Here is a 27,038-nt window from a genome sequence, read left to right as displayed (position 1 = left end):
GAAGTCTTGGTGTTGCCAGGAGAACCTGCTTGTCATAACATAAATCAGAGCTGACTGAAGCACACAACACCAACAAATGATCATCTTAGAGGTCCAGGAAGACTGAGCAAAAGAGTCACATTATTATAGCCTAGAGACCTCTTCATGCAGAGACAGCCTTTCTCAGCCAGCTCAGGACAGCTTGAGAGTCCCAAAGCATCCAAACAAACCAGAAGGTGTCTGTTTCTTAAATTATGTCAGCCCTAGTTCTTACTCTTCTGTTTCATTCTCCCTCAATGTGAAAGGGTTCAATTTTCAGCTACAGTAGTTTTCTTTTCGTAGATTGATAATATATTACCTAGTGGGAATATTATGCCAGACTGAGGAAAAATCTTATTAAAAAGGGTCACTATAATAACGAATAAAGAATATTACCTCATTTGGCTTTCCATAATTACATTCCACCAATTGCTCTAAGCCCATACACCTACTGTCTCTCTTGTTTCTTTACCCTGACTGCTTCTAGCCGAAAAGAGGGAATTATCCATTAAATCTCAGGTTATTCTGTTACTGCATACATTTCCTTCCATTTTAATTTGCTATTTTATTGGGATAGCTCTGTTTTCCTTCTTCCCTATTTTTCATGTAATCTTGTAAGTCTTTGCCTACGTAGTATTTTTTTTTCTCTTTTACAATAGATTGCAGACTGTGTTCCAGACCCGGAAGGCTAAAATTGAAGTACAAATACAGATTGTGAATTGTCTTAGATTCTTCAAAATTACTGAAGACTGACTTTGTGCATTAATGTAACTGTCCATACAGAATGCTGGAAGGCTTTTATCCTAATAGTTACATTCACAATGCATGAAACAGTATACCGTGTTACAGTTGCACTGCAGTTCATATGCCTTTGGCATAACTAATGGCTGTAAGTAATATGGGGTTTATCATCTGTCCTTCAACATCTGATAAGCCATATTCTCCTTCAGGGATGCTTTTCTTTTCCAAAACACTGATATTTACCACTGTCAATCCTTTCAGTTTCTGTTTCATTTGTAAAGGGTCTGTGTGGTCATTTTAGCCAATTTTCTCCAGATTATCTCATTGCTGGGTAATATGTTTAATTATCTTCTCTCCAATTATCAAATATTTAAAATTTTAAGTCCATGGGTAGACTGCAGGGCCACTTTTCTCTCTTCTTCTGTTTAGCAAGCTCCTGAAGAATTGTTTTGTCTAATGAAGCAGTACTTGCACTTTGTGCTCTGAAACAATGTTATTTCCAATTCATTACATAAGGAGAAATGAGGCATCTTGTGAAGTAAGCATTAGACTGTGAAGTCAGAAAGTCTGCATTGCTAAGACAGATTGGTCTTTGGGGAAATTGGATATTTCCACCCTACTAAAAAGCCATTATAATTACATTCTTGTGACTGCCAAGCAAGCTGCACTAGAGACTCCATTCATTCCCTCTTAAATGCATACTTAATGCATCTGACTTCTAATACCTCACTTCTAAGTCAAATCAAGAGATCCAGCCATTCCTGTGATGAATCTATTTGATCTCCTGATCCCCAGCATTCACTCCTATATTGGTGTCATTTGGCTCTGGCATGCTTACCAAGTCCAGGACAATATAAACTTGCAGCAACACAGGAACAAAGTCTTCTGAATTAAACGCTAATTCCTCAAAGGCACAAAGTACAAAAAGAAAGAATAAAAACAATAACTGGCTTTCTTTAACATATTTCTTTAACATATTAGCAATTAATTCAAAGGTAGCATTCCAAAATGTTTGTTTTTATATCAAACTTCACAGAATCACAGAATCGTCTAGGTTGGAAGAGACCTCCAAGATCATCTAGTCCAACCTCTGTCCTAACACTAACAAGACCTCCACTAAACCATATCACTAAGGACTACATCTAAACGTCTTTTAAAGACCTCCAGGGATGGCGACTCAACCACTTCCCTGGGCAGCCCATTCCAATGCCTAACAACCCTTTCAGTAAAGAAGTTCTTCCTAATAGCCAACCTAAACCTCCCCTGGTGCAACTTTAGCCCATTCCCCCTCGTCCTGTCAGCAGGCACGTGGGTGAATAGACCAATCCCCACCTCTCTACAGCCTCCTTTAAGGTACCTATAGAGAGCGATGAGGTCGCCCCTGAGCCTCCTCTTCTCCAGGCTAAACAACCCCAGCTCCCTCAGCCGCTCCTCGTAAGACTTGTTCTCCAGACCCCACACCAGCCTCATTGCCCTTCTCTGGGCTCTCTCGAGCACCTCCATGTGCTTCTTGTAGCGAGGGGCCCAAAACTGAACACAGTACTCGAGGTGCGGCCTCACCAGAGCCGAGTACAGGGGTACAATCACCTCCCTAGACCTGCTGGCCACACTGCTTCTTATACAAGCCAGGATGCTGTTGGCCTTCTTGGCCACCTGAGCACACTGCTGGCTCATATTCAGCTGCCTATCCACCAGTAAACTTGTAAGTAACTTGTTTAACAAGATCTCCACTGATTGTTCTGAATAAACCTAACGCCACATTCCATATGATCAACTATCACTTGAGTATTTGCCACACAATCTGGTATTTCACCCTACTAGTTTTTGACAATCTCCACTAGTTTTTCTCCTCTTGTTGCTAGTTTTTTTTTGGTTGTTTTGTATTCTAATAACTGTAACTCTTCATCCATTTTCACATCTATGCATATGGCATTTACCTGCATCACTTTATTCTTACAGTTCCCCTTGCCTGGAAAAAAATCAAGTAGAACAGATTTGCTTTTGTGTCACCATGATAACACAGCTTTTCTTGTTTAGTGATCCATAAGAGATTTGTTTTTACATATTTTTTAAATGATCTGTGTATCTTCGCAAATTATATTTATACTGCTCCTGAAATTCCATTTTTCTGTGCTCCTCTATTAATTTGATATACAGTCCTTATTTAATTACTATCTCTATTTGCATAATAGAAATCATTTATCCAGTCCCAATAAAGCGTACTTCTGTTTCAATGCATTTTCAAATGGCAGAGCTTTGTCCTTCTATGTGCTCTAATGTTTCTGTAGTGTTTGCAAAGTAACTATTACCTGATGAGATTTTTTTTTTCTAACTTCACATTGTTGGAGAATATTGCTGAGGAGATAAATGATGGAATGGTTTAAGTAAAAACACAGAGGTGGCTATACTATTGTGGTATAGTTTTAGCTATTCTTTATAAAGTATAGATGCACATAGTGACCATGTAGTGATTATCCTTTTCTTAAAGCAACTCTTACAGGTTGGTACGGTTGATACGTATGGTATTTAGAGAACAGCACCTGATTTATGTTTCCTGAACACAGTGCTCCAAGACTTTATAGACTGTCATATATGTATTTTTAAGATCATAATTTTTATTTTTTAACCTCTAATCACTATGAAATTCTGCTGGCTGTCACACTGGGTGACAGTTCTCTGAAGAATTCTCTTTAATCCTTCAGACAGCAAAAAGAAATATGATATTTTTACTTGTGCTAAACTAGCTGAGCAAAGTTACTCTGTGTTCTGCAGTAGGGGATCTCAACTTCTCAATCTCTTCTATTAAGAAGCAACATTCATCACAGGGTCATGGAAGTAACACAGTCTTCCTTCTGATTCTGCCTTTAAATATTAAGCTGATGATTCCTTTGTAAACATGTACTGTAATTTCAAAGCAGCCTATTTTCCAAATATCACTGTTTAAAGTCACTTGCATTTTGTGACTTCAGAGAAAGTACTTGAAGCCCACCAAAGTCATGAGTAAGGAACAGCACTGAGCATCACTCTGGCTTCCATGTTGTAGCAGTACTGTTGCTGTAGCCATCACAGCGTAATAAGCACAACAGAGTTTGTGAGGAAATCTGGTGTTCCCACTCTTTGATATCACAAAGGGGAAAAAAAAGTATTCAAAGAGTTCTTGGGAACACAAGTTCAGTTTCAAGTCCAAAGTAGCAAGAACCACTCCAAAAATTTAAAAAACAGTTGAGAAGTTTGAAGACTGCTCTTGCTTCTGAGGCAACTTCTGCTACTGCTTCATCTACTCACTGAAAAAAACTTGACTGCTTCTCCTAATTGTATCATCTAATAAAGAATATAATTAATCTAATTAATTAATCTAATTAATATAATTAATCTAATAAAGAATATTGCTCATCTAATAAAGAATATAATAATTTTCTAATGAACGTTACCAGCACTTAATCTAAGCCTCTGCATACCACCTACTTGGATTCCTCAAAATTGTTCTCATCAAACCAACTTGAAAGTCACAACAGTTATTCAAATGACCTGGTGCAATACTGAGATACTCAATATTTTGAAAAATTATTTGGTTAAATGCAAAAAAAAAAATCAGAAGTTAAACCTTTTAAACAAATCCAATAGTTTAGATATAATAGCTTTTTTAAAAAAGATTGTTCAATCTTTTTTCTTTTTTTTTTTTTTCCCTGAGATTTTCAGAAACTAAGAACAACATTACAGTTCTTATGTTTAAATACAGATACATCATCAAAGGTAGCTACTACTTCATTCTGGAGAACAGCAGCACCAACAGAGGCTATTACTGATATAGCTCAGGCTACCCAAAGCTCTTTTTACCTTTTGGGGAGGCTCAGGAACTCCATTTGTTACATTTACGATGCTGATGTTTGTCCACCTCCAGCAGATAGTATTATAGCCATTCAACAGCTTACAGAGCTGAACAGCTTTGGGCTGTACCAATTCAGAATATTTTTAATTCATCATACTACAGATGTAAAAATGTGCACGGTGCTAACTTTATCTACTGAGTTTCCTTTTAACTCATCTCATGGGATAACTCATCTGCATCCTGAGCACGCTGAACAACAAATCAAAAATCTCACTGTCCAGAGGCACAGCTTAACAAAGTAATTAAGTAATTCATCCAAGCCAAAAGAACTGTCATGTATCTCTTGTGCAAATCATGCAAGTCACGCTTTGCCTTTAAACTGACTGTGATTATTTGACTATAATGAGCAAAAGCCATTTGCAAAGTGACTGTCATTTAATTAAGTTACTCCAGAGCTAAAATTTAGCACATTTTAAAACTCCATTTAAATTCTTCCATGAAAATCTGGCATAAATTCAAGCTGGGTTTTGCTGAAGTGCTTTTCAGGAAATGACTTTTATTATCTATAAAACATGCATGTTGTAGTAAAAGAAACAGAGCTCCTAATGGAGATAATTTATAAAAATATTAATAACAGCCTTCAGCCTGAAATGGTCACCCACTGCATCAAATTTGCAGAACTTTGCTAAATAGTCTAAAATGGAGAAACTGCAACAGCTAGGTACTTGTTTATTTTATTACTATCTACAAAGCCAATTTCTTTAAAATTACGTACTGTCTATGCATTGTGCAACTTTTCTTGTTATTACTGACTGCTCCCTTAAGTAATGCTTTAATATTTCTACTTTCCTTGCTCCTTTTACCCCTTCCTTCCCCTAACTGCAAGAAACCTTGTGAGAAGTAAGTACACAGGCAGCAAAAGTTTTCCTAGAGCAAGCATGTTTTCAAGTTGGAGAAAGTACTTTCACCTTTTTTTTCCCCCCTACATTAAGTTTCATTAAAGAAAAAACCCTACTTCTTGCGAATGGTCCCATGACATTCATCTAGCGTGAAAATGATGAACATCATCATCCCAAAGCACTAGCTGAGGTGGCTTCCATCTGTCCTTATTTGCAACAGACTGAATATGGGTTATATTCATAAGAAAACCAATGAACAATAATTTGCTAGTCCATCAAAAGTGAAAAGTCAATAAAAAAAGAAGCATCTGTGAAATGTAGTTTCTTCAGGTTCCCACTTCCCACTCAACCTCTGCAATATTTTCTTCAGCTTCTTCCTATTTCTGTCAAACCATCTCTTTTTATAGAGATTTTAAATTATTTTATTATAGTTATAAATCTAAAAGTGATTTCCAGAACTAACAATGATGGACATGACTGCTTTCTTATTGCTATTTAATTGCTTTAACAACACCAGCACTTTGACAAATTGGCTAAGACGTATCATTTTTTTTTCCAGTTTCATTTTAATAGTCTTTACATTTATTGTTTAACCTCTTGGTACCTTTAAAAAGTGATTCTGTATATGGTAATGTATTCGATGCCAGAAAATTTAAACCTTGGCTTGGAATGTAGTAATGCAAGACAAAAGCTCAGAACAGAATTTTTGCTTGGTCAGGACAGACTATTGTAAAATACAGAAAAGAACTGTATAGTTGTAATCATTTCTACATTATGCTTATTATATTGCAGAATGGCAAGTCAGACCCCTTTACTGGAAGAGTACCTTACCCACAAATTGCAATATACACAGGGTTTTGGGTTTCCTTAAAACAGAGTATAAATATCTATTTCCTCTTTGTATCCATCCTTCTTTGCAGTTAAACTATTTTCATAGTCTGAATGTTTGTAATCCTGTAGTACATAGGATTATAGAAGCTTTAAACATTTGTCATTTTGATCCCCTAGCCACCACACTCCTGCCTTTGAGAAAGCAGTGCCAGCTCCCTGTAATCACTGACTGCCAAACATGGCAAGCACACATCGACTTGAAGAAGGTTCAGTTATATCAGCCACTTTCACAGGGATGGACTGCTGTTCTTAGAAAATACCTTCTCTCTGTTTTCTGACATGCAGATGAATTCAGAGCCATCCAAAACACTGAATTTACTAAATTATAACAAATTCACTCATTTTCATGGCTCAAGCCCTACTCCAAGTTTATATGATCTACCTGCACAGTGAATTTCAGCCTCTGAATACCTGAGCAGAGCCAAGTTCCTTTTTAAATTTACCTTCTGTGAAAGCCAGCTACCTCAGCTGCCAGCGTCACTGAGGCTTTGTTCAGCAGAATAACATGTATTTTGAGAATGGGAAAAATTACAAGTGGTTAGAAGCCTTAAGCAAGAGGATTACCGGAGGAGGGATTATGCATAAATCCTTATATGCAGCCATAGCGGTTTTCAAAAGAATTAAACTGCAGTACAGTGTTGAGCCCAAGCAACACCAGGTCCAGGAGCATATCACATTGCACCCAGTCATTCTGTGGCTGCTCATGACAAGAGGAGGGACCTCAAGATTTTCCAAAGCATGCAGATTCTCAGCTTTTGCTGGGGGAAAGGACTCTGCACAATCTTTCATCATTCTCGACTAGGTAGATGTTAGTCCTCACTTCTAGCAATTCACACCATCAACTAAGCCCACTGCAGACACACTGCTTTGTTACTCTGTGCACTCGGGAATTGCTAACTACACAACACAATGGAATAGGTGAGAAAAAAAATGAAAATGCTCTCTAAGAACAATGTCTTTCTTCATTCAAAGGGACTAAGAGCATCCTGAAAAATAAACAAACAGATAACAAAGGCCACTTTAGAAAGAATGTCACCTCAAGAGCACTAGTAAGGATAGAACAGACTTCTCTTAAGCCCTCCCTTCACAATCCTCCCGTCAGTGGAGATGCCTGACCAGAGTAACTACCATGTATGTATGCAACGACAAGGCTGGTGTAAGAATGTTCTCCAAAAAGGCCACATGCCTCTCAATCCACTCTTGCAAAGAACCTGGACATTACTACTTACAAGTCACACTGCAGAGCCAGAGGTTTTTGTTGAACAAAAATGGAGTTAGATGAAGCAGCTCGTGATTCCTCAGGGTTTCTAAATTCAGAGAACTGGAATTGAACTGACAGGGCAACGATGTGCTTTCACAGAGCTGAAGGTGGACTAAGAACTTTAATTACTATTCAAATTTTGAGAATTTGGGTTTATACACACATTAGCCTCACTTGAATAATTAGTAGTGCTCAGGAACATGACTAATGCACTGACTTTTTTTTTTTTTTTTTGAAATCCACATATTGCTGAGTCACCACCAGAATACATCACATGAAGAAAAAGAAAGTACATGCTACAGAAGAACACCACTGTACCATGGGAAGCTGTGACTTCCACGCATGAGCTTACTTTCTAAACCTAACCTGTCAAAGTGCTAACTTGGAGTGGCTTAAGATTCCTGACTGTGCTCTGCTTCAAAGGAAACTATTTAAGAAATCTGAGATGTGACTGTGCAATCACTTTGATCTCTATCTACACAAAATGCAGTTTTAGGCAAAGCTTTTATACAGAAGTTATATATTTTCATACCAAATAAAACTGTTTTTGTAGCATTTACCCATGAATACGACTTTGAATTCTAAGAAATGTTTGGGAGGCTACCATATGTTTTTACACACATTTATAAGATGATATGAGGGTTAAGTGACTGCTACTGAATTAGCTATTTCCTCTTTCTTACAATCACTGTTCCTTTTCCTCCATCCAGGATATAATTAGACATTTTTATGCATTTATGTGTGTGTTCCCACATTTATGACTCTCAGAACATTTGCTTTGTTGATATTCCTAATACTGATGTTAATTACTTTTATTGTACAGAGTTTATCGTACTTCAACGTGACAACATAAAGTAGGGCTGTATTCTCATTTATATTAGACTCTATTTAAACCATATGAAAATCTAACAGGAACTCAAAGTAAATTAAATATCATAGACTAGAAAAGCCTTATACTTCTTATTTAATACCAATAAATTGGGGCATTCATATACTATCCTTAATAATACCTTTTACACTGCAAATAATTTATGATATAATTGAATAGTACCAAGCTGGCATACAAGTAACACAGCTGACAACACTGAAATTGTTAGATTTACACAGTTCCATATAAGATAAAAATATGGCACATGCAGTCATTCTGTATAAATAATTTAGCTTTCACTCTAAGATAATTTGGCTCCAAAAAGAGAAAGTTACTATGCCAGTGAAATAATAATAATAATAAATCACAGTAACATGTTTTAAAAGAATAGTGCTTAGATTTTAGAAGCATTATTACTTTCTAGCTCTTGTTCATAAGACTATTTCTTAGCAGCGTATCAAGAACTGGAAATATTAAATTGCACTTTTTTTTTCTTTAAAACAGAGCTTACATGAAACATAGGAAATACAACAAAAACTTATGATCTAACTAGATGAGAACAACTCTTCAGTTTTTCTACGGTTTCTGAAAAAGTCTTTGTATATATGATTGCAAGTATGTTTCTCACATAAATTTTCTAATATTTGCATGCAATTTTTTAATTTCCCCAAACATTTATGGTGAAATAGAGCTAAAATTATTTCAAGGTTTCTGTTCTTTAACAGAAAGGTTTTTTAAAGCATTCCTACAATTCTAATAAGAACACAAATAAAATATAGTTCCAGTAAGCATTTCCATTGTTTAGGGAAAACGATGTTTTCATTGTTCCCACAGATGGGTTCCCTTGCAGTACCACTCTGAAGCAACTATTTGACAAATGGGTACATGACATAAGAAATATTGCCTATGCTGACACTGCACAAGTCAAGTCCATGTCTAGGGAAAAGGTGTAGCCTATGTAAACAAACCCTAGTCTAGCAGCAGCATAGGACACAGCTTCTAAATACTTAAGGTCCTAGAAAGGCATTTTTGCAGCTTTCCAGTGTAAGCTACACTAACACCAATCCCTGGGTTAGGGTTGCTTTAGCAGACTCGCATCTCTCTACGGTCTGCAATCACGTCACTGCACCGCAGTGCAAATGTGCTTTAAAGCCCTTATGCACTTACAGCAGATCTAACTTCAGCACCATGGGGAATCCAGATATCACCTACATGGTAATTTGCAATTATAGAACCAGACAAGAATACTAGAGGAGTATCTCCTGGTATGCTACCTTTAAAGACATATCTAGCAGCAATACTGTGAATCACACATCAGCAGGTTTTCACTTCAGCAGGCAGACTAGTTGGAAGAAAATAAAATTCTAAAATATGTTAATGATTATTCTGTATGTAATGAATATAATGAATGTACACAAAAGCCAAGCAGCATATCATCTGTTAGGAACAATCATGTGCCCCCAAACAAACAGCATTCTTTGTGGGAGCTGACAATACACGGGATTAAGGATAATCAGCAGTAATTACTCATCTGGACTTCGGAAAAGTTACTGTCTTTGCAATGTAGTTTGTCAGAGGTTAAAACAGTCAGGAAGGGACAGAGTATGGTCTTTTGTGGATCAGAAAATGTTTAAAAGAAAAACAAAAATATAAACAGCTGCAGCCCAATGTGGTACAAATGTAACACGACCGTTCAAGGAAACGTGTTGGAACTGACGGTATTCATGTCCTTATTAAACCTCTAAAGAACACGGGAACAAAAAAGGTGATAAAACTGGTGAACAGCAGAATCTTTTGGTGTTAGTCAGATCTAGAGAGAATGCTGAAGTGCTTCAGAAGAACCCATATGAGAAAATTATACAACATAGAGAAATGATAAACAATTCAGCTCTGAAGTAAAAAAAAAAAAAAAAAAAAGGAATTACTTGTGAAATTGACAGGCTGGCAATTAATTGCAAGAGTTCAGCAAAGAGACTGGCTCTTGATGTCATTCAGAATGAATGGAGATACAGGAAAGGGGAAGAAATTTATAGGATATTCATTTTTTCAGAGGTAAAAGTAACCACTGAAATTATTGAATAAATATAAATAGTATGTATAAATATAGGGACATGATAATATGTCTACATAACTATGGTGTGCACATGTTAATACACCATAAGGACTTTACTGTAGTTTCTCTTATGCATTTGGTATCTTGGATTATCAGGCACTTAGAATGAGCGTCCTACCATTTGCTCAATGCCCAGCCTCTGACAAGTTGCTTTAACAGTTTTAACACAGCAAAGTTTGTAAATACCTTTACACAATGGGGAGACTCTTGAGAGCAGATCTTTCTTATTCCTTCATCCAGTAGTCTTAATGATTTCTCATGGACCATTAAGTTTTCCTGTTGAAGAAAACTGTCTCAGATGTTTTCTCTCCATTTTTAGGACCTGGATATTGTAATTTGAATTCTGCACCTATAATTATATTAGAGAGAAAAATTCTTATTATGTTTCTGTCTACACTTCTTCATGATACTACATTGAATGCTACCTTGGCTGACTGATATCATGGCCCTGGACAATTGCACTTGACTGAAATTCACTCCCTTCTAATCTTATGTAGAACTTTAAAGGTGTTAAAGGTCCAACATTGCTGCTATTCTAGTCTTCAACATTCTGAGGACATGGCATTCGCATATCTACTCTATAGCCTTAGCTTTCTGTATTTGTGATTTACATTTTATGTAACTACACCCTAAAATGGCAAAGAGAAAAAAAAAATAAAGTCAATGCTGAAGGTTGAGTTCAGTGATGTTCCATTACATTTTCTGTCTCTTTCTTGCTGCTCTAAGAAAATGTTATGCTTGATCCTTCAAGTCATGTTAAAAAGATCTTATGTGTACTTCTACCGTACTACTTTGCACAGCAACCTCATGCTCGGGGGGAAAAACGGAGCCTGAACACAAGCCCATCTGCTCCATGGGACAAAACCCAACTTTGAGCCACAAAGTATCTCCGTAGGTACAGGAACTCTATTTTGAGCACTCAAACACCTCCACTCGCTCTGCCCTTCATCGTGCCAAGGTAACGCCTGACCAGCCTCTCAGTCTCGTTGATGATTTTTTTTTCTTTTCTACTAAGTAACCAAAAGATGTTCTGGCTATTAGAAGTAGATCAAGGTTAGACTTACCAAAAATGCATTTTTCATTGGAAAACAACAGATTGGAATTAAACACAGCATTTCTTAAATTTGCAGTCTAACCACAACTTTTGGTAAGTATACTTTTCACAAAGGACATAATTAAACCGCGGAACTCCATATCAGTAAATGATGTGCCACCCCAAGTTACAGATGAGTTAAAAAGTGATGAGAAATTCATGGAGGAAAGCTTCCTGGAAAGGCCGCTGAACACAGTTACAACCTCAGGCCCTGTAAGCACCACACTTTGCTGGAAGGCTACAGCAAGGAAAGTATTGCAGTATGTTTGCTCTCTTACGCTCCTCTATTAAACATCTGCTGCTGGCTGTTGCTAAAAAAAAAAAGGAACTATATGAATCAAGGAGACTGATCCAGTGCAACTCTTTTTTTTTTTACTGGGATTTTGTTTTTTTCAAAGTGAGAAAAAGAATCACAATGCTTTCTTATTCGAACATCGGCATCATCAGCTATCGACTCATAATCTGAAAGCAATTTGAATTCTTTGGAGAAAATGGCCTTTGTACGTTATTTTGTCCCAAATGTTTTGCCAAAATACGTGAAATAAGTCAAAATGCACACAAGTGTGTGCATTCAACATGGATCAGGTAATTAAAACTACAACAAGTTTAACATTTTAACTTATCCTTTTCAGATAGATCTTTTACTTTCATGTCTATATATGCATATGGAAATAAGCAAAAAGCTTATTTTTTTGCGTAGAATCTGCATATAAGCAAATAAACTCATTCTTTCAGTTTTCAAGTGCACCTCTTCAGTGAATTAGGTGTGTTTTTGTTTTGAGTACCTGAAACATTTTGCAGCTCACCTTACTGTGTGACTCCCAGAAAATATTTAACATCGGGATGCGAAGAATTTCTCTGTGTATTCTGTTGCTGAATCTTTGTGCCTGAAAACCCCTTATAAGATTACATAATAGCCCTCCATGTGGTTTTCTGTTTCTTTTTTAAAAACTAGTTTTCCATGTGTCTTTGTTAAACAACAGGGATTGAAATCATTCTAAATGAATGTTGGAAGAGAAAAGTTTAGCCTGAATTCGGCGTACAAGATCTGAGAATCTGAAAAATTGTTTGCAGGACTATAGCAAGTTTAAGTTTACATGTAAACTATAAGTTTATACTTATAGTAAGTATAGTAAGTTTGCATTTGTGATGGCACACTGCTCTAAAAATGCATCCCTTTCAATTTCATTACAGGTTTCCTTCACACAAACTTTAGAAGTTCTTTAAGAAAAATATACTCCTTTGGACACAAATTCAGAAACAAACTAAATCCATAATTGCCTCTGGAAGCACACACAGTAGTCCATCTCTGCAAATTTTTAAGCAAGTTCTCTCTAAAATAATTTCCATTAGAAATCCCTGCTCAGCATTTCTTCTGTTTAAAATAACTCTTAAAAAGAAAAAAAAAAAGGAAAGTGCAATGATTTCTGCACTCTTTTTTTTTTCCCCCACACTTATTAAGTTTCTGAAAAAGATTAATTGCTACTGAACCTGGAGGTCAGTCTACAGCACTAGAGAACATCAGATTTAACAGCAGATTAGAGCCAAAAGAAGCCTCCAAATACTATATGAGCAACCCACAACTTATTTTCTGTTCCTAACCAAACAACAGTGAAGACATACTGAGTCTGCCGGCCCTGTAATGCAAAAATTTTCAGTATAAAAACATGCACAGTAACGAAAACACTGAGAAATATGAACCTACATACTATTTCAGTGCGCTTTTTGTAAACAACAAGTATCTTAACAAGCCTTGCAAATTATAAAGTTGCTGATATTTGTAATTTATGTGAGATCAACAAATTAAGGGGTATTTGGGGAGGTTTCTGAGAATGCCTGCCTTTGTGTTTTCATGGGCAGGCTTGCAGCTCTCACCCTTCACCTATCCCCTGGGACAAGTATAATTCCTGTATTATCTTTTGAAATATACCTGAGCATATTTCTACCAAAACAGTGATGGGGAGTGGGGAGGGTTTTGTTTGTTTGTTTGTTGTTTTTTTGTTTTTGTTTGGTTTTGGTTTTGTGATTGTGCTTTTGCATTTCAGACAGGAAGACTAAATGTACTGTTTTAGTCCATTCTGCAAGGACTAAACTAATTAAGTGCTAATCGACTTTCCAGCACCTATAAAGAGGTAATTCACCCATTCCATCTCCCACTGTAAACTGCAATGGCTATTAGCATTTAAAGGACTGCCAAGTCCTATAATAAGTGTTATAGTCATAAATAGTGAATAAATACTGATAAGCATTTTTAGTAAGAGCAAAGACAGAGACCAAATAAAGATAAGAGTGTTCTTAACGGATGATTTAATCTGGGTACCTTGCTCTCCTTCCCAGCTGAGGCTGTCATGTGCTGCAGTCACGCCTCTCACCGCCAGCCTGCACTGGGATGATAATCAGTCACTATGAAAACTCATTAGCTCCACAGCAATGAGCCCTCCACTGCTGAAGCTTGGTGCTGTTCTTAGCACCGTGGCAATGATCTCTAACTGGATGTCCCAAACTCTCCCATCTCTGGTAGGACTAAATACCACCAGACTATCCACTTCAGATACTCTAGTAAGTAGCTGTGATGTGTTGCAATCCATCTGAATGCTGAGCTAGTATGTAAGTGCCAGCAAAAGCTTTACTCTGGTGCCTCTTTGTGAATCTTTTTAGAGTACTAATCTTCCTATCATCACTTAATGCATGCTTCTTTTTGGGCATCATAAATCTGCACATTGGTGAGCATGTTGTGGTCTTACTATGAAAGAAAAGATTTTAAAATAGCATCCTTAAATATTTAAGAACAAATGCCTTCATCTTGAGGGTGAAATGCTAAAAATAGTGCAGCAATGCCATTTCTTTTGCTTCAATATTTTGCCTGTTTACTGCTCCAGAAAAAAAATGTACTGCATTATTAAGGAAAACAGGTATCAGAATATTTATTTTTAATTTTTGTCTGATTAGTGCTATACATAAGCTATTGACTACAATATTCAGGGAGCCCGATTCTTTCTTATTTTTTCTTTATTGGAGCATGGTTAAGCAAATAAATAGCTGTTAAAATAAAATTGGTACTAGGAAACTGGGTATCAGAACTTTAGAAAGGTAATTGTACAAATAAAAATATCAGCTTGTATGTTTGATGCTCATATACAGCAGCCTCTGTTAATTAAGACCTACAGAAAAGCTGTGATTAGCTATTAATGTGTAAAAATTAAAATGTAAAAATTAAAAAAAAAAGTGTAAAAATTTAAAGTAATAGTTTAGCTGGACAACAAGGAACACTATCCTAGTTATAAGTTATTTGTAAGGTAAACTAGAACACATTTTTTCTAAATGGTTAGTAAAACGATTTTATTATAACTGCAGTCAGATGTTTGCATAAGTGTGTCATGTAAAAGATATATTTAACTGTTTGTACAGTAGAGCACAATATACAGAACTTAATTTTTCAGTTGTAAATAAAAATGCATTAACTAATCAACATTTAATTAATTGAATATATGCACACAGGAAAAGCATTACTACAGAAAGTCACCACATTTAGACTTTAAATATCGCTCCTTTAAATTTAATTATATTGTAAGAAACAATTCTTTTAAGTTTTAGAGCATCAAGGTGAGAAGACAAGGAAAAGCTCCGTTTTGTTTTCTATAAATGTAGTTTATGCCCACTGACTTACAATACAGTTTGCTAGTTCTTGTGGCAGTGTTATATTATAAGAAATAAAGTTCCCTATCTAATTTAAATCCAAGTTTAAAGTTGCAATTGAGTGGCTAAGAGGTGCACGCTTGTTGTTGTAACATGTAGGCATATATATATTTACACGCTAATATATGATTATATATATTGTCATTTTCAAATTCCAAGTAGTGTAAACTGCCATGCCTCCCTTGGCTTCAACAGAACACTGATGTTACAAATGCCTCCTAAGTATTATTTTAGTAATGATCTTCAGACTCAAAAGTTGGAGTTATATGCACATTTTGGGTTTCAAGAGGGCTAGCAGGAGTGCCTGGAGAGCTGGGGACACAAGCATAAAAACCCCATTATCTGAGCTTGGCAACATCCGCCAAGTGGAAAAAATACTATCTTCAATCAGGTGGGGTGTTGTTATAAAACTAGCACCACAAATCTGCTGCCTTTTTCTAAACTTCAGCTTCTAGCTGAAACTTTATGGCCCAGGTGCTCAGTGATGCTGTGGTCATCACTACCTGGTTTTTAATTGGCAGCTGTCAATTAAAGTTAGCTGTCAAGTTACTGTCATCCCCTGGCAGCTTCTCCAGTGAACGGTGCCGCGCAAGCAGTTCTCCAGAAGTTCTCTCCTATACACAGCTCAAAATTTGCACATCTTGCACGAGGGAAAAAGAGCAAAACCTCCCCATCTTTATTAACATTTTCTCCTCCCCTTGCTGGAAGAAATGTATGGTGAGGTGGGGTCAGGGGAAAGACCCCCCTCTTCAGCAACGTTTCACTCCCAGGACCAAAATCACAAGACAAACTGACAAATATTGTTATATTTAAGCACTGATACTGAATGTATGTATTTCCATTTGCCCAATTACTAGTAACAGTGGAGGCAGCTATAGCAGCTTTATCAGAATGTGAGTGCAAGTGAAAAAAGTAAATCTTTTTGAGGTAAGTAAAGTGACTGTAGCTCAGTAGTCTGCCAAGACAGATTAATATGGGTCTTTGTAGAGACTCTTGTTTTCCCCAGATTTCCAAGAACTAGAATGATTTGTCATCACTGCTGCTGTTCACCACTCATTATTTCTTTTCTCATTTGTTGACTAAGGCCTGTCAGCAGTAAGCCTGCATTTGGAGAGTAGATTCAGTAGCTTTCAAAAGGTTTTGATGCATTCTAGCTCTTTCCGTGTGGCACAGCAGTTTCTGCTTGAGATAGGCATTAAATGACAAAGAAAAAAAAAAAGAGAAAAAAAAGCTAAGTGCACCTACCCACACACACTTATTTTTCTCTGTAATTATTCATGTTACCCATCCTGGTTAACAAAGGTACCTCAGTGGCATGCACACAGGTAACAAAGAATACCGGAAAAAAACTTAGCCCATACTGGGGCTGCTGTCTCAGCACTCACTTCTGCACGGGCAGCCCATCACAACGCACTCATATTATGCCTGAAGGTCTTTCACTGTTAAAAATATTTTCCCAAATATCTACTTCGTGTTTTTTTTTTTTTTAAATCAAGATATATGTTAGGTGCCATAAGAAAATATCAGCCAAATTAATCAATAAATATTCTTTTCTCAGACAAAACACAGAGATATACATTGTTAGCATATACAAATACCTTTGACAACACAGCATGGACTGTAATTGCTTTACTATAGACCACGCATGATCCTGCTATCGCATCCATTCTCCACTGCAGAGAACTCCATCCACTTGAATGCAGTAAAATCAGTTGCTATCAATCTAAAAATAGCAGATATCACAAATATCACAGTTTATTCATAAACTATACAGAGTATTTCTGTTCTGTAGGAATTATAATTGCAAGCTTTAGGCTCCTGAACTTCAACAAGAACTTGCTCTTGTATGGGCACACTGTCTGGGCAGCCGTTCTACAGAGAGGCATGGAAACTTGTGAACAGAGCTTACACTTCACAAGGGTCACCAGCTTTAAGAAGTTTCAGTTGTTCTAGCTTGCAATTTTAGTAGCTGCTCAAATCTAATTCAAATAATCTCTTCAGTTGTAAGTTTGTTTTGTTTTTATTGTTCTCTATGTGTGTTGTGGTTTAGCCCGGCTGGCAGCCAAACACCACACAGCCGTTCGCTCACCCTCCCCCCTCCCTCTCCGGGATGGGGGAGAGAAACGGGAAAGTGAAGCCTGTGAGTTGAGATAAGGACAGTTTATTAAGACAGGGAAAATAATAACAATAATAATAATAATAATAATAATAATAGTAATAATGTGTACAAAGTGATGCACAATGCAATTGCTCACCACCCGCTGACCGATGCCCAGCCTATCCCCGAGCAGCCGGCCCCCCCACCCCGGCTAGCCACCCCTATATATTGTTCAGCATGACGTCAGATGGTATGGAATACCCCTTTGGCCACTTTGGGTCAGCTGTCCTGGGTCTGTCCCCTCCCAGCTCCTGCTGCACCCCCAGCCTGCTCGCTAGCAGGACAGAGCGAGAAGCTGAAAAGTCCTTGGCTTGGTGTAAGCATTGCTCTACAACAATTAAAACATCAGCATGTTATCAGCGCTCTTCTCATCCTAATCCAAAACATAGCACCCTGCCAGCTACTAGGAGGAAAATTAACTCTGTCCTACGTGAAACCAGGACAATGTGTTAAACTAGATCACCTGTGCCCTAAAAATTAAGGCTACAAGAACACAACAATAGTGGTACAATTTAGCACTGACCTCTGGATATGCCTTTCTATCAAACCCAAGTTTGACTGTCCTCTATTTAGTCATCTACGTTATGATACCTTATTCTTCCTTGCAAAAGAAGGGAACAATACAGTTCTGATTTGTTTTAGATAACTCCATAGTAAAAGAGGTCACTGCTCTCTTCAATGACTTCTTCAAAATAGACATTGTGGGGGACAAAAAGTCTATGCTCTTCTCTAACATTGTGCTGATACTTAGAAAAATATTGCTACCTTTCCTTCTAACCTCAGTCTACAGAGATACTGTACCTTTTCTGAGGCAAGGAACTATACAACTTACTCCTCACTAAGCATCAATATCAAAACTTGCCAATTTTAACAATCACTCTTTGTGCTGACACTGAGTACAATTTCATACTAAAATTAATTTATTCCAACTTTATCCAGACCAAAAATATTTCCGTGCCATCCATTAGCAACTGCACTGTAAAATTCAGTAGTCAATATTGTATTATTAGAAAAGAATAATGCATAATATTAGCTTGAAATTACAGCCTGAAAACAGTCAAAATATTTCTGGTGCCAATTAATTTTCATTCCCTCACCTGAATTTGTTCAGTCATCTAATTACATTGCTTTGTCTCATTCTGATGCTGTGTTTTTCTATAAATCCCATTAAGCAGATAGATACCTACTCTCGCAAGGTATCACATGAGCTTTAAAGGCAGCGTAGCGTTGGCCTGCTCTGAAAGGAAATACAGTTTTTTGCTTTGCTCTTCTTGGTGGTGGTGGTTGCTGAAAAAGAACAGGTTCAGAATTTCTAGAATTCTGTGCCACTAAAGGACAGCGCGATGTCTTTACTTCCCTATGCCATGCCTGCCATCAGCCCCCATCATCTAAACTAACCTAGTACTTCTCAGTACTGCCCATCTTCCCTTTGGTGTATGTGTAGCTGAAGTCAACCAAGAAGAGTTTTCTGTGTGCTGCATCTTTAAGAGCAAACCTGCTAACACACCTCCAGAACCGCTTCCCAGCCAATTCCCTGTTGCGTGAGTCACACAGACTGTGCTTTCTCTTTGGGATTTTTTATTTGTTCTCTTCTGCCTTTGTTGTTTCCATTAGTCTAAAGTAAAAGTCATTCAAGCTGAAAGGACATATTTGTTCTCTGTTAATGAAAAACCTTACCATCCCTCTGTGAAGAATTACATCAACCACTTGTGCTGAATCACTAACAGGAAACTGCTCTCGCCCACACTGGAAACAATGGTCATAGACTCTTCTGCAGATGTGAGACATGGCAAAACTGTGCAAAATCACCAGCCTAATTAGTTAAGAGAATAATGAGTGATGACTAGGAGGAACCTCACTGCAAATATATAATGCAAAAATAAAGAAAAATAGGTGGTGTTTTCAAACAACAATGAAATCAGTTCTGTTCCCTTTATTTTTATTGTTGTTGTTGTGTTACAGACTCAGATTAGCCCCAAGGAAGGATGGCAAGTTTATAGTTCAGCCCAAGATCCTGATGGCCGTTGCATTTGTACTGTTGTTGCACCTGAACAAAACCTATGTTCAAGAGATGCCAAGAGCAGACAACTTAGACAGCTGCTAGAGAAGGTAAGACTTCCCAATGAATTTCTCCTTTTGATCACTGAACTCCCCCTGGAAATCCACTCCTGTCTCTCTAAGTTTAATATATAATGGTGTCCTGAAGTGTTATCTACAAAAATATTCCTACAAGGTATATCCCCTACCTGTGTTTTCACCACTTAACGTAATTTGTCTGTTTTCCTTATAGCACACCACTGTCAACCCAAGCCACTTACCTAGCAAACTGAAGTTGCATCTTCTCTTGCTCATTCCCCAAACCCTTCCTTACACACATACAGGACTGACTTCCCCTGTGTCAAAACAGTTACAAATCCCACCTTAAACTTCCTCGTTGTTGTGGTATTTAAACTACAGCTCCTGCTTCAAAGATACAAGTCTCTTGAAGGTCATTCCTTGTCTCTTATCAGCAAATAATGAGATACAGACATGACAGCACCATCAAAGCAGACTGTACAGATGAGAAACAGTTCTAAGTTATTTTTGTTATTTCCTCAGTTAATACTATTTATTTCATTCTCTGGTGCTGCAAATTTTGTCTAAACAACCCAATTCTTATTCCCGGTATTATCCACTATTGTTTATATATTAAAACTGGTAAAGTGTTATTTCGTATGAACTGAAAAAACACTGCAACCATGAAAACACAAACTATTATTCTGCATTCCCTATGTAGGTAACCAAGTTTATAGTTACTGTGTAACAGCTAGTAGTTCATAACCTGAGAGACTGAGACAGAGCATTTGAACAGCAACAGCAGAGAGCAACATAAAATGTAGACCTAAAAAAATATGCATTTTTCAGCATACAATTTTCAGTATTTTTCCAGCTATAGAAAAATCACACCAATGCTAAATCCTGCAGATGTTCCCTCCATAAACCTCCGTGAACTTCAGCAGGGACTTAATTTCAGTATTTGACGGAGTCCATAGCATGACATGTAACTAAGTAGTTTTAGAAACTTCTCAAGAACAATCCCTTTCTCAGAAGAAAGTTGAAATGTAAAGGAGATGGGAGGACAGGCAGGCATGTTTGCTCCTGGTACCCATCTTCAGTTATTTCTCCTTGCCCTCTCCTCCACAGAATATATTAACAGGTTTTAATGAGCTATTTTTCCATCTCAGGGTCCCAAGGAAATAAATAAGAATTTTTCCAAGCTAAATACATCGGTGAGGGTACACATCTAGATACATCTAGAGGGTCTCCTAGAATGGGGTTCACACCACCTTCATATTGTTCCAAAACTGATAAAAATCCCAACCAAACTCAATTAGTTGGCTTTCCACTTACCATCCATGACAGGAGATAGGAACAATCAGAATCCAGGATAAGACCTAATTGGCAGTCATAGCTGACACGTTTACTGAAACAGTCAGTAACTTTTAAGCCTAATTAATGTTTTTCATCTTTAACAACATGCCTGCCCTCTGACTCACCATTCCTACAGGTTTCATGGTACTCAGCAGACGCAGCTTTAGAACAGGTACAAAATGTTGCATCAGAAGTCACAGAGAAAAACCTGTGGCTTTGTGTGTCAACAAAAATACCTACAGACCTGTGGACCATGTGTGTCACCACAAAACCGAAGGACTACTTCCTTGCTTTCAACAGTTAGAAAGCAAAGAAGAAATAAAAACATTACTTTTTTCACTTAAAAATACTTCTAGGAACTGCCAATGGCAACTGTCCAAAAGCTGATTTGTACTATTTTAAGAGTATATTTTTCTGAATCCCCGCAGTCCGTAGGTTACAACATAATAATTTCAAATACAAATATCAGTTTAAATTTTACATGTTCTTGCAGACAACAGGAGTACTGGTACTTTTGTGGTTTATTAGGAAGGTCGATTTCTTTTTGAGACAAAACTTCAATATAGCACCTAATATTATTTTTTTCCATAGTCCACTTTTTTTCCTGTTTTAGTGGACAGAACACTTACTGAAAAATAATAACTGCATTTGCAAAATGTATCATGTTTATGACTGGGAAAAGCATTGCTTTTATAATAGGTACTGTTAAATAATATATAATTAACTCCAGATGAAAAGTCCTTGCCTCATTTTAGTGAAAGTGCTAAATGAGGCCACTTGCTGTAGTACAGTTTCCTGAACATTCACTTATTTATAAAAAAATGTTTTTCTACTATTAAGACAATTGGCTAAACTTTCTAATTTTATACTTGTAAAACCAAAAGCAAATCCCAATTTAATGATGGTCCCATCCCAGCTTATCTCTGGACAGTCTCATGTATTCCTTATAGTGAATTATTATACCAATGCCTACTAGCTATGAAAATCACACTCTTTGTAACTACCCAGAAATTTTCTGCTAATCTTAGTCCTGTTCCTCAAGTGGAGGCGGAAACACATGCTGCATGGAACATCCTGAAGAACAGGCAGCATCTACTACAAAAGACAAAGTAGACTCTAACACTTAACAGCATTTTTCCAGCCCATCAAAAATGGTGCTGAAAGGATCCCCCTCTCTACCTCAAAGAAACTATCCAAATACTCTGTGGCTCTTAAGATCTCACTCCTGCTAGCCCTCTGTTAGCCCTGTTCCCCGATTTTTGTACTGTCATGCAGTTATGGAATTTAAAACCTATACTGTGGTATAAATGACTCACAACTAAAGCCTTGACATAAGCACATTTTATTGCCTGACATTTAACTATCTAAGCAGGAGAAAAAAAAGAAAAAGAAGGAAAAAAGCAACAAAAAGTGCATTTAGAGAGTGTTCTTCTTCAACAGGTTCAGAATATGTCCCAATCTATTGAAGTTTTAAATCTACGGACTCAGAGGGATTTCCAGTATGTTTTAAAAATGGAAACACAAATGAAAGGGCTGAAGGCCAAGTTTCGGCAAATTGAAGATGATCGGAAGACATTAATGACAAAGCATTTTCAAGTAGGTTTTATTTTAACAATAACTTTGAAAGCCTGCTGGAAGTAATGTACTAAGCAGCAATGCATGGACTGCTAAGATCTCAGCTTGAAATGTTCATACAAGAGCAACATTAAAATGAAAATCATAATAAGTTTTCCTTTATGATAATAATCTTTTGCTCTGTTCAATTTAATTGTACTAGGAAGTAACCATTAATTAAGATATTGGAGATATGTCACTAGAAACAGATTCCTGTTTTTCCTGTATCAATGTGCATGTCATACTGAGAAATTTATATTCATTCAAGCTCCAGTGATAAATGGGGAGATCCAATTGAATTAATAGCAAGCAACTAGAAAGTTCTGCACTTTTACTGCTGCCTGACATTCACTGAAGTTGAAGGGAAGAAAGCCTATAATAAATCAGGTTGTTGTAATTTTTATCCAGTAGAATTAAGGTCTAATTTCATGTCTGAAGGTTTGCTATTCTGAGTTTGGGATAGGGGAGGAGGGCAATCATTCCCAGTCGTATCTGTATGATTAAAAAAAGACTTCTAAGGAATTTTAATGACAAGAAAAAACCACAAGCCAATCTTTTTGTGAGGAAGGAGGGTTGCAAAGATTACAAAACAGCTTTGTGTATTCTGAGAAAAAAAAAAACACCTATATGAAGTACTTTTAAGGAGAAAAATTTACAACATAGTTAAGTTCTTCAAATATCAAGTGTGATAAATGGTATTTCAGGTTGCAAGACAGCAAGATAGGATCTAGAAAATACATTCCAAAGATTACATTAACAAACTTTATATTTAAACCCTTCATGAAACACAAAATGGACATACTTTTCTAATCAGCATTAAAGTTACATACCTAAACAATTACATAGCTAATTTATTTTCCAGAGACACTGAATATCCTGGACTTAATGGTATCAGGAATTAAGTACATTAGTGATCTGACTACCAAACATTATTCTTTGTTATCACTCTTCATATTGGAGGCTGAACACATACTTCCAGTTCCAGTAATTTTCAGGTAGTAAAGCTCCGCCATTTTTCCTTTTATCACTCATTGCTACAACACATTTCTATAATGCCATTATATATTATTTATCCTCATAATAGTTTTTCTTGAACAAAATATCAGAATTTGACTGTCTGATATGTGATGTCAAAGGTAGCAGACTTCTGCAGTATTCTAACCTTTTAAATATTCAGTATTTATATTGGTCAGTCATTTAACCTCAGTTTGATAGTTTGCCAGGAGCATAAAACAGATTTCCAGCCAATCAAATGATAGAGTAATTTAGAAGGTCAACATCACACAATATGCTGCTGGCTTTCTGAAATTCATCCTACTAAAATTCCAGTGCTTTATCTTACCTGAGACACAGAAACTTATTCTTGATATAACATAACCCCTCACACCAGCAGGCACAAAGCACCAGAATATGCCTACCACCCATTCATGTTGCAGTACAATTTAGTTCCTATGCCACTCATCGTAGCAACAAGTTAGGAGTGTCAGCAAACACTATGGTTTTGTTTTTGTTTTCTTTTGTTTTTCATTAAAACACCAAAAACATCTTTATATCATTTACTGAAGTAAGATGTTTTATGCTATCGTTCCATGTTTCTGAGAGCCAAATAGTACAAATTTGATCAAGGTCACACTTGAGAGTATGGTCATATTTCTGTCAAATCAGCATTCACGCCAGGCAAAAGATATCTGGTCCCCCCAGAAAAGTTACAGCAGTTTGCTCAAATGATACCTCATCTGACATAAATTCTGTCAGGAATAAGCTACCTCCACTAATTCTCCTAAATGCATCATCTTGCTGAGTTTTGTTTTTCCATCCATGGTTTACCCATGATTTTTGACTGCTTACCACCCCTAGAACCAAAGCCTAAGTTCATAATTTCAAAATTAAATATAAACTTTGGCTTCTGGAGCTCTGCATTCCACATCACAAAACCTAGTCTCATTGTAATCAAGAAAGACATGACTATTTGTTTTTTACAGATATATTAGGCTCAAGCTGAATTTTTAATAAGGACAGTCAAATAAAAAATAGTTTTAACTGTAGACAAAAACTCTTCATTTCTTCCTGTCCACCTCAATAATTCTGCTAATATTCTATAATTGGAAGACCCCTTGAGAACAGAGCCAAAGATAGAAAGAAAACTCCTGATGGTCTCTAATCCGTTTATAACAACATATGTCTTTGTAATTTAAAATGCCACTTTCTAGATATTAAGATAACCTGCATGCAAATTATTCTTCCCAACTCCACATATAGGTCTTTATTTTGAGCAAATAGTAATACCAATATGAAAACAATTGTTAAAACTACGTGGATGAGCTGGGTACTGAAGAGATGTAGAACTCTCAAGCTGTTCTAGAACACGTTTGAGAGGTAAAAACTCAGAGGCAGATCTTCAAGCAGATCTAATGCCAACCCTATCAGCTTCTTTCACATCTCCTCAGTAGAAAAGCATTCTGTTTGACATTATGTTATTTATTTTGAAAATGTTTTACCATGTTTATTGCATCCATTTGTACAAGTGATGTAACAAACTGTATGTATCTCCGTGCATCTCATTGACTATGCTAACTTCTGACCACATTTGCTTCTGCACCTCTTCCCTGTGCTTGGGCATCCATTTAGTTCTCTTCTGCTTTCCCTTTTAATCTGCTGACTACTGCATCTATTCCTTCAGGACTCCATTTTCTAATCCCTTCAATAATCTCTCCCTGTGTGTCCTCATCCATTCTCAGTCTCTATTATCACCTAATCCTAATACCTAACAAGTCTCTATTTCCACCCTTTTTCTTGTTTTGTCCAGGCTTGCATCTCCTCATGCCTCTGGCATTTGCTTACAGAAGTCCTGCTCTTTTCTCAAAATATAAACAGATATGCAAATCAAGGGCAAATCTGCATGCTTTTCATAGAGCAAAACCTTTTGATTGCAAGGATTCTTTGAGGTTATCTACAGAAGAAAAATACAAAGAAAAAAAAAGAAAAAAAATAACCTCAATCTAGACTAATTTAGTAAAGATTAAATTTAGTGCATTTAAAAGAATTATTACAAAAACAAAATATAAGTGGCCATTATAAGTTACAAAGAGAAACTCTCAATGTACATGACAAAAGTCTGAGAAAGGGGCAACCAAAAATTCCCAAGTGGAGCCTTGCTTTCCTTAATCAATATTTAGGAACAGGATTGGCAACACAATACCAACTGCACATAGCAATAAAATGATTTGCTACAGTCCAGAACAAAGAATACCTGAGGAAGTTCAAAGGCACCTAGTGATGTAGAAGGACTGCAAGTACAAAACAGTTTAAGAACCATGGGTTTTTCACTTCAGAAGAAAGAGGTATATATCACTGTGTCCAGATCAGAACTAAACAGGGTCGAACAGACATTTAGGAAAAAATGAACTCAGTATTTCTAAGGAGTGAAATAAAAATGAACAGCTTGCCCACTATAGAACAGGTGTGATGTTTTTGACTATCACCAGGTGTTCAGGTCTAATCACCTTTTCTCAAGAAAGATACAGTCCATGGGGGGTTTATATCCTCTGGATGGAAAATCAGACCCTCAACAGGTCTGGTTCAGATCACCTGAAGGTAATCGTGTACCTCAGTAGAAATAAACTATTGTCTCACACATTTTATCTACTGCTTACTGCCATTAATTCTGAGATTTCTAAGACTTTCACAATACACTGAAATAATAGCTCTAACTATCTATCTTAGCTCTATCTAATCAATAGTCATTTTCAAGTCATTTTAATAATCAGGCATAAATATTACATAAAAGGGAATAAGAAGATTGAATTCCTTTAAACTGCTCTAATACGCATTTGATTACCTTTAACAGGAGTTGAAAGAAAAGATGGATGAGCTCCTGCCACTGATCCCAGTTCTGGAACAATACAAAACTGATGCCAAACTAATCATCCAGTTCAAGGAAGAAATTAGGAATCTGTCTACTGTCCTCACTGGGATTCAGGAAGAAATTGGTGCTTATGACTATGAGGAGCTACACCAGCGGGTGCTCAGTTTAGAAACCAGGCTTCGAGACTGCATGAAAAAGCTCAGTAAGTTTACAATTTCATGTCAGATTTGATCCCACAGCTGTACATTTTTGGTTTTCTCTATAGAAAGATGAAGTTTTCTTTTTAGATGAAAGACTGAACTATATTTAGGACAAATTAAGAAAATATTTAGGAAAAATTTCTTCACCAAAAGGGTTGTGAAGCATTGGAACACGCTGGCCAGGGAAGTAGTTGAGTCACCATCCCTGGAGGTATTCAAAAAATGTGTAGATGTGGTGCTTACTGGCATGGTTTAATGGTGGACTAGGTGCTAGGTAGCAGGTTAGACTAGATGATCTTAGAGGGCTTTTCCAACCTAAACGACTATGATTCCATATTCTGATCTGTGCTACCCTAAAAAATGTCAAGAGTAACTCCTCTT

At 36.8% G+C, this 27,038-nt stretch overlaps 1 protein-coding gene across 6 annotated transcripts in view; it reads left to right on the top strand.

Annotated features, from left to right (window-relative positions):
- OLFM3 (olfactomedin 3) overlaps window positions 1-27,038 on the top strand; it is a 61,245-nt gene that overhangs the window by 20,470 nt on the left and 13,737 nt on the right. The window contains exons 1-7 of one of the 6 annotated variants that reach the window (XM_035538043.2): window positions 9,046-9,122; window positions 11,421-11,578; window positions 13,759-13,845; window positions 14,051-14,272; window positions 19,530-19,676; window positions 22,419-22,574; window positions 26,440-26,659. In XM_035538043.2, the coding sequence (XP_035393936.1) occupies window positions 14,144-14,272; window positions 19,530-19,676; window positions 22,419-22,574; window positions 26,440-26,659 (652 nt within the window). In that variant the 5' untranslated portion in view covers window positions 9,046-9,122; window positions 11,421-11,578; window positions 13,759-13,845; window positions 14,051-14,143. Of the gene's footprint in view, window positions 1-9,045; window positions 9,123-11,420; window positions 11,579-13,758; window positions 13,846-14,050; window positions 14,273-19,529; window positions 19,677-22,418; window positions 22,575-26,439; window positions 26,660-27,038 lie in introns of those variants that run through there. The other 5 variants (XM_035538045.2, XM_050712382.1, XM_050712383.1 and 2 more) reach the window with 5 other exon arrangements.

The sequence above is a fragment of the Cygnus atratus genome, chromosome 8 (genome assembly GCF_013377495.2).
Source record: "Cygnus atratus isolate AKBS03 ecotype Queensland, Australia chromosome 8, CAtr_DNAZoo_HiC_assembly, whole genome shotgun sequence".
NCBI classification, from domain to species: domain Eukaryota; kingdom Metazoa; phylum Chordata; class Aves; order Anseriformes; family Anatidae; genus Cygnus; species Cygnus atratus.
Note: the sequence above shows the minus strand (reverse complement) of the source record. Positions and strands in the feature narration are given on the sequence as shown.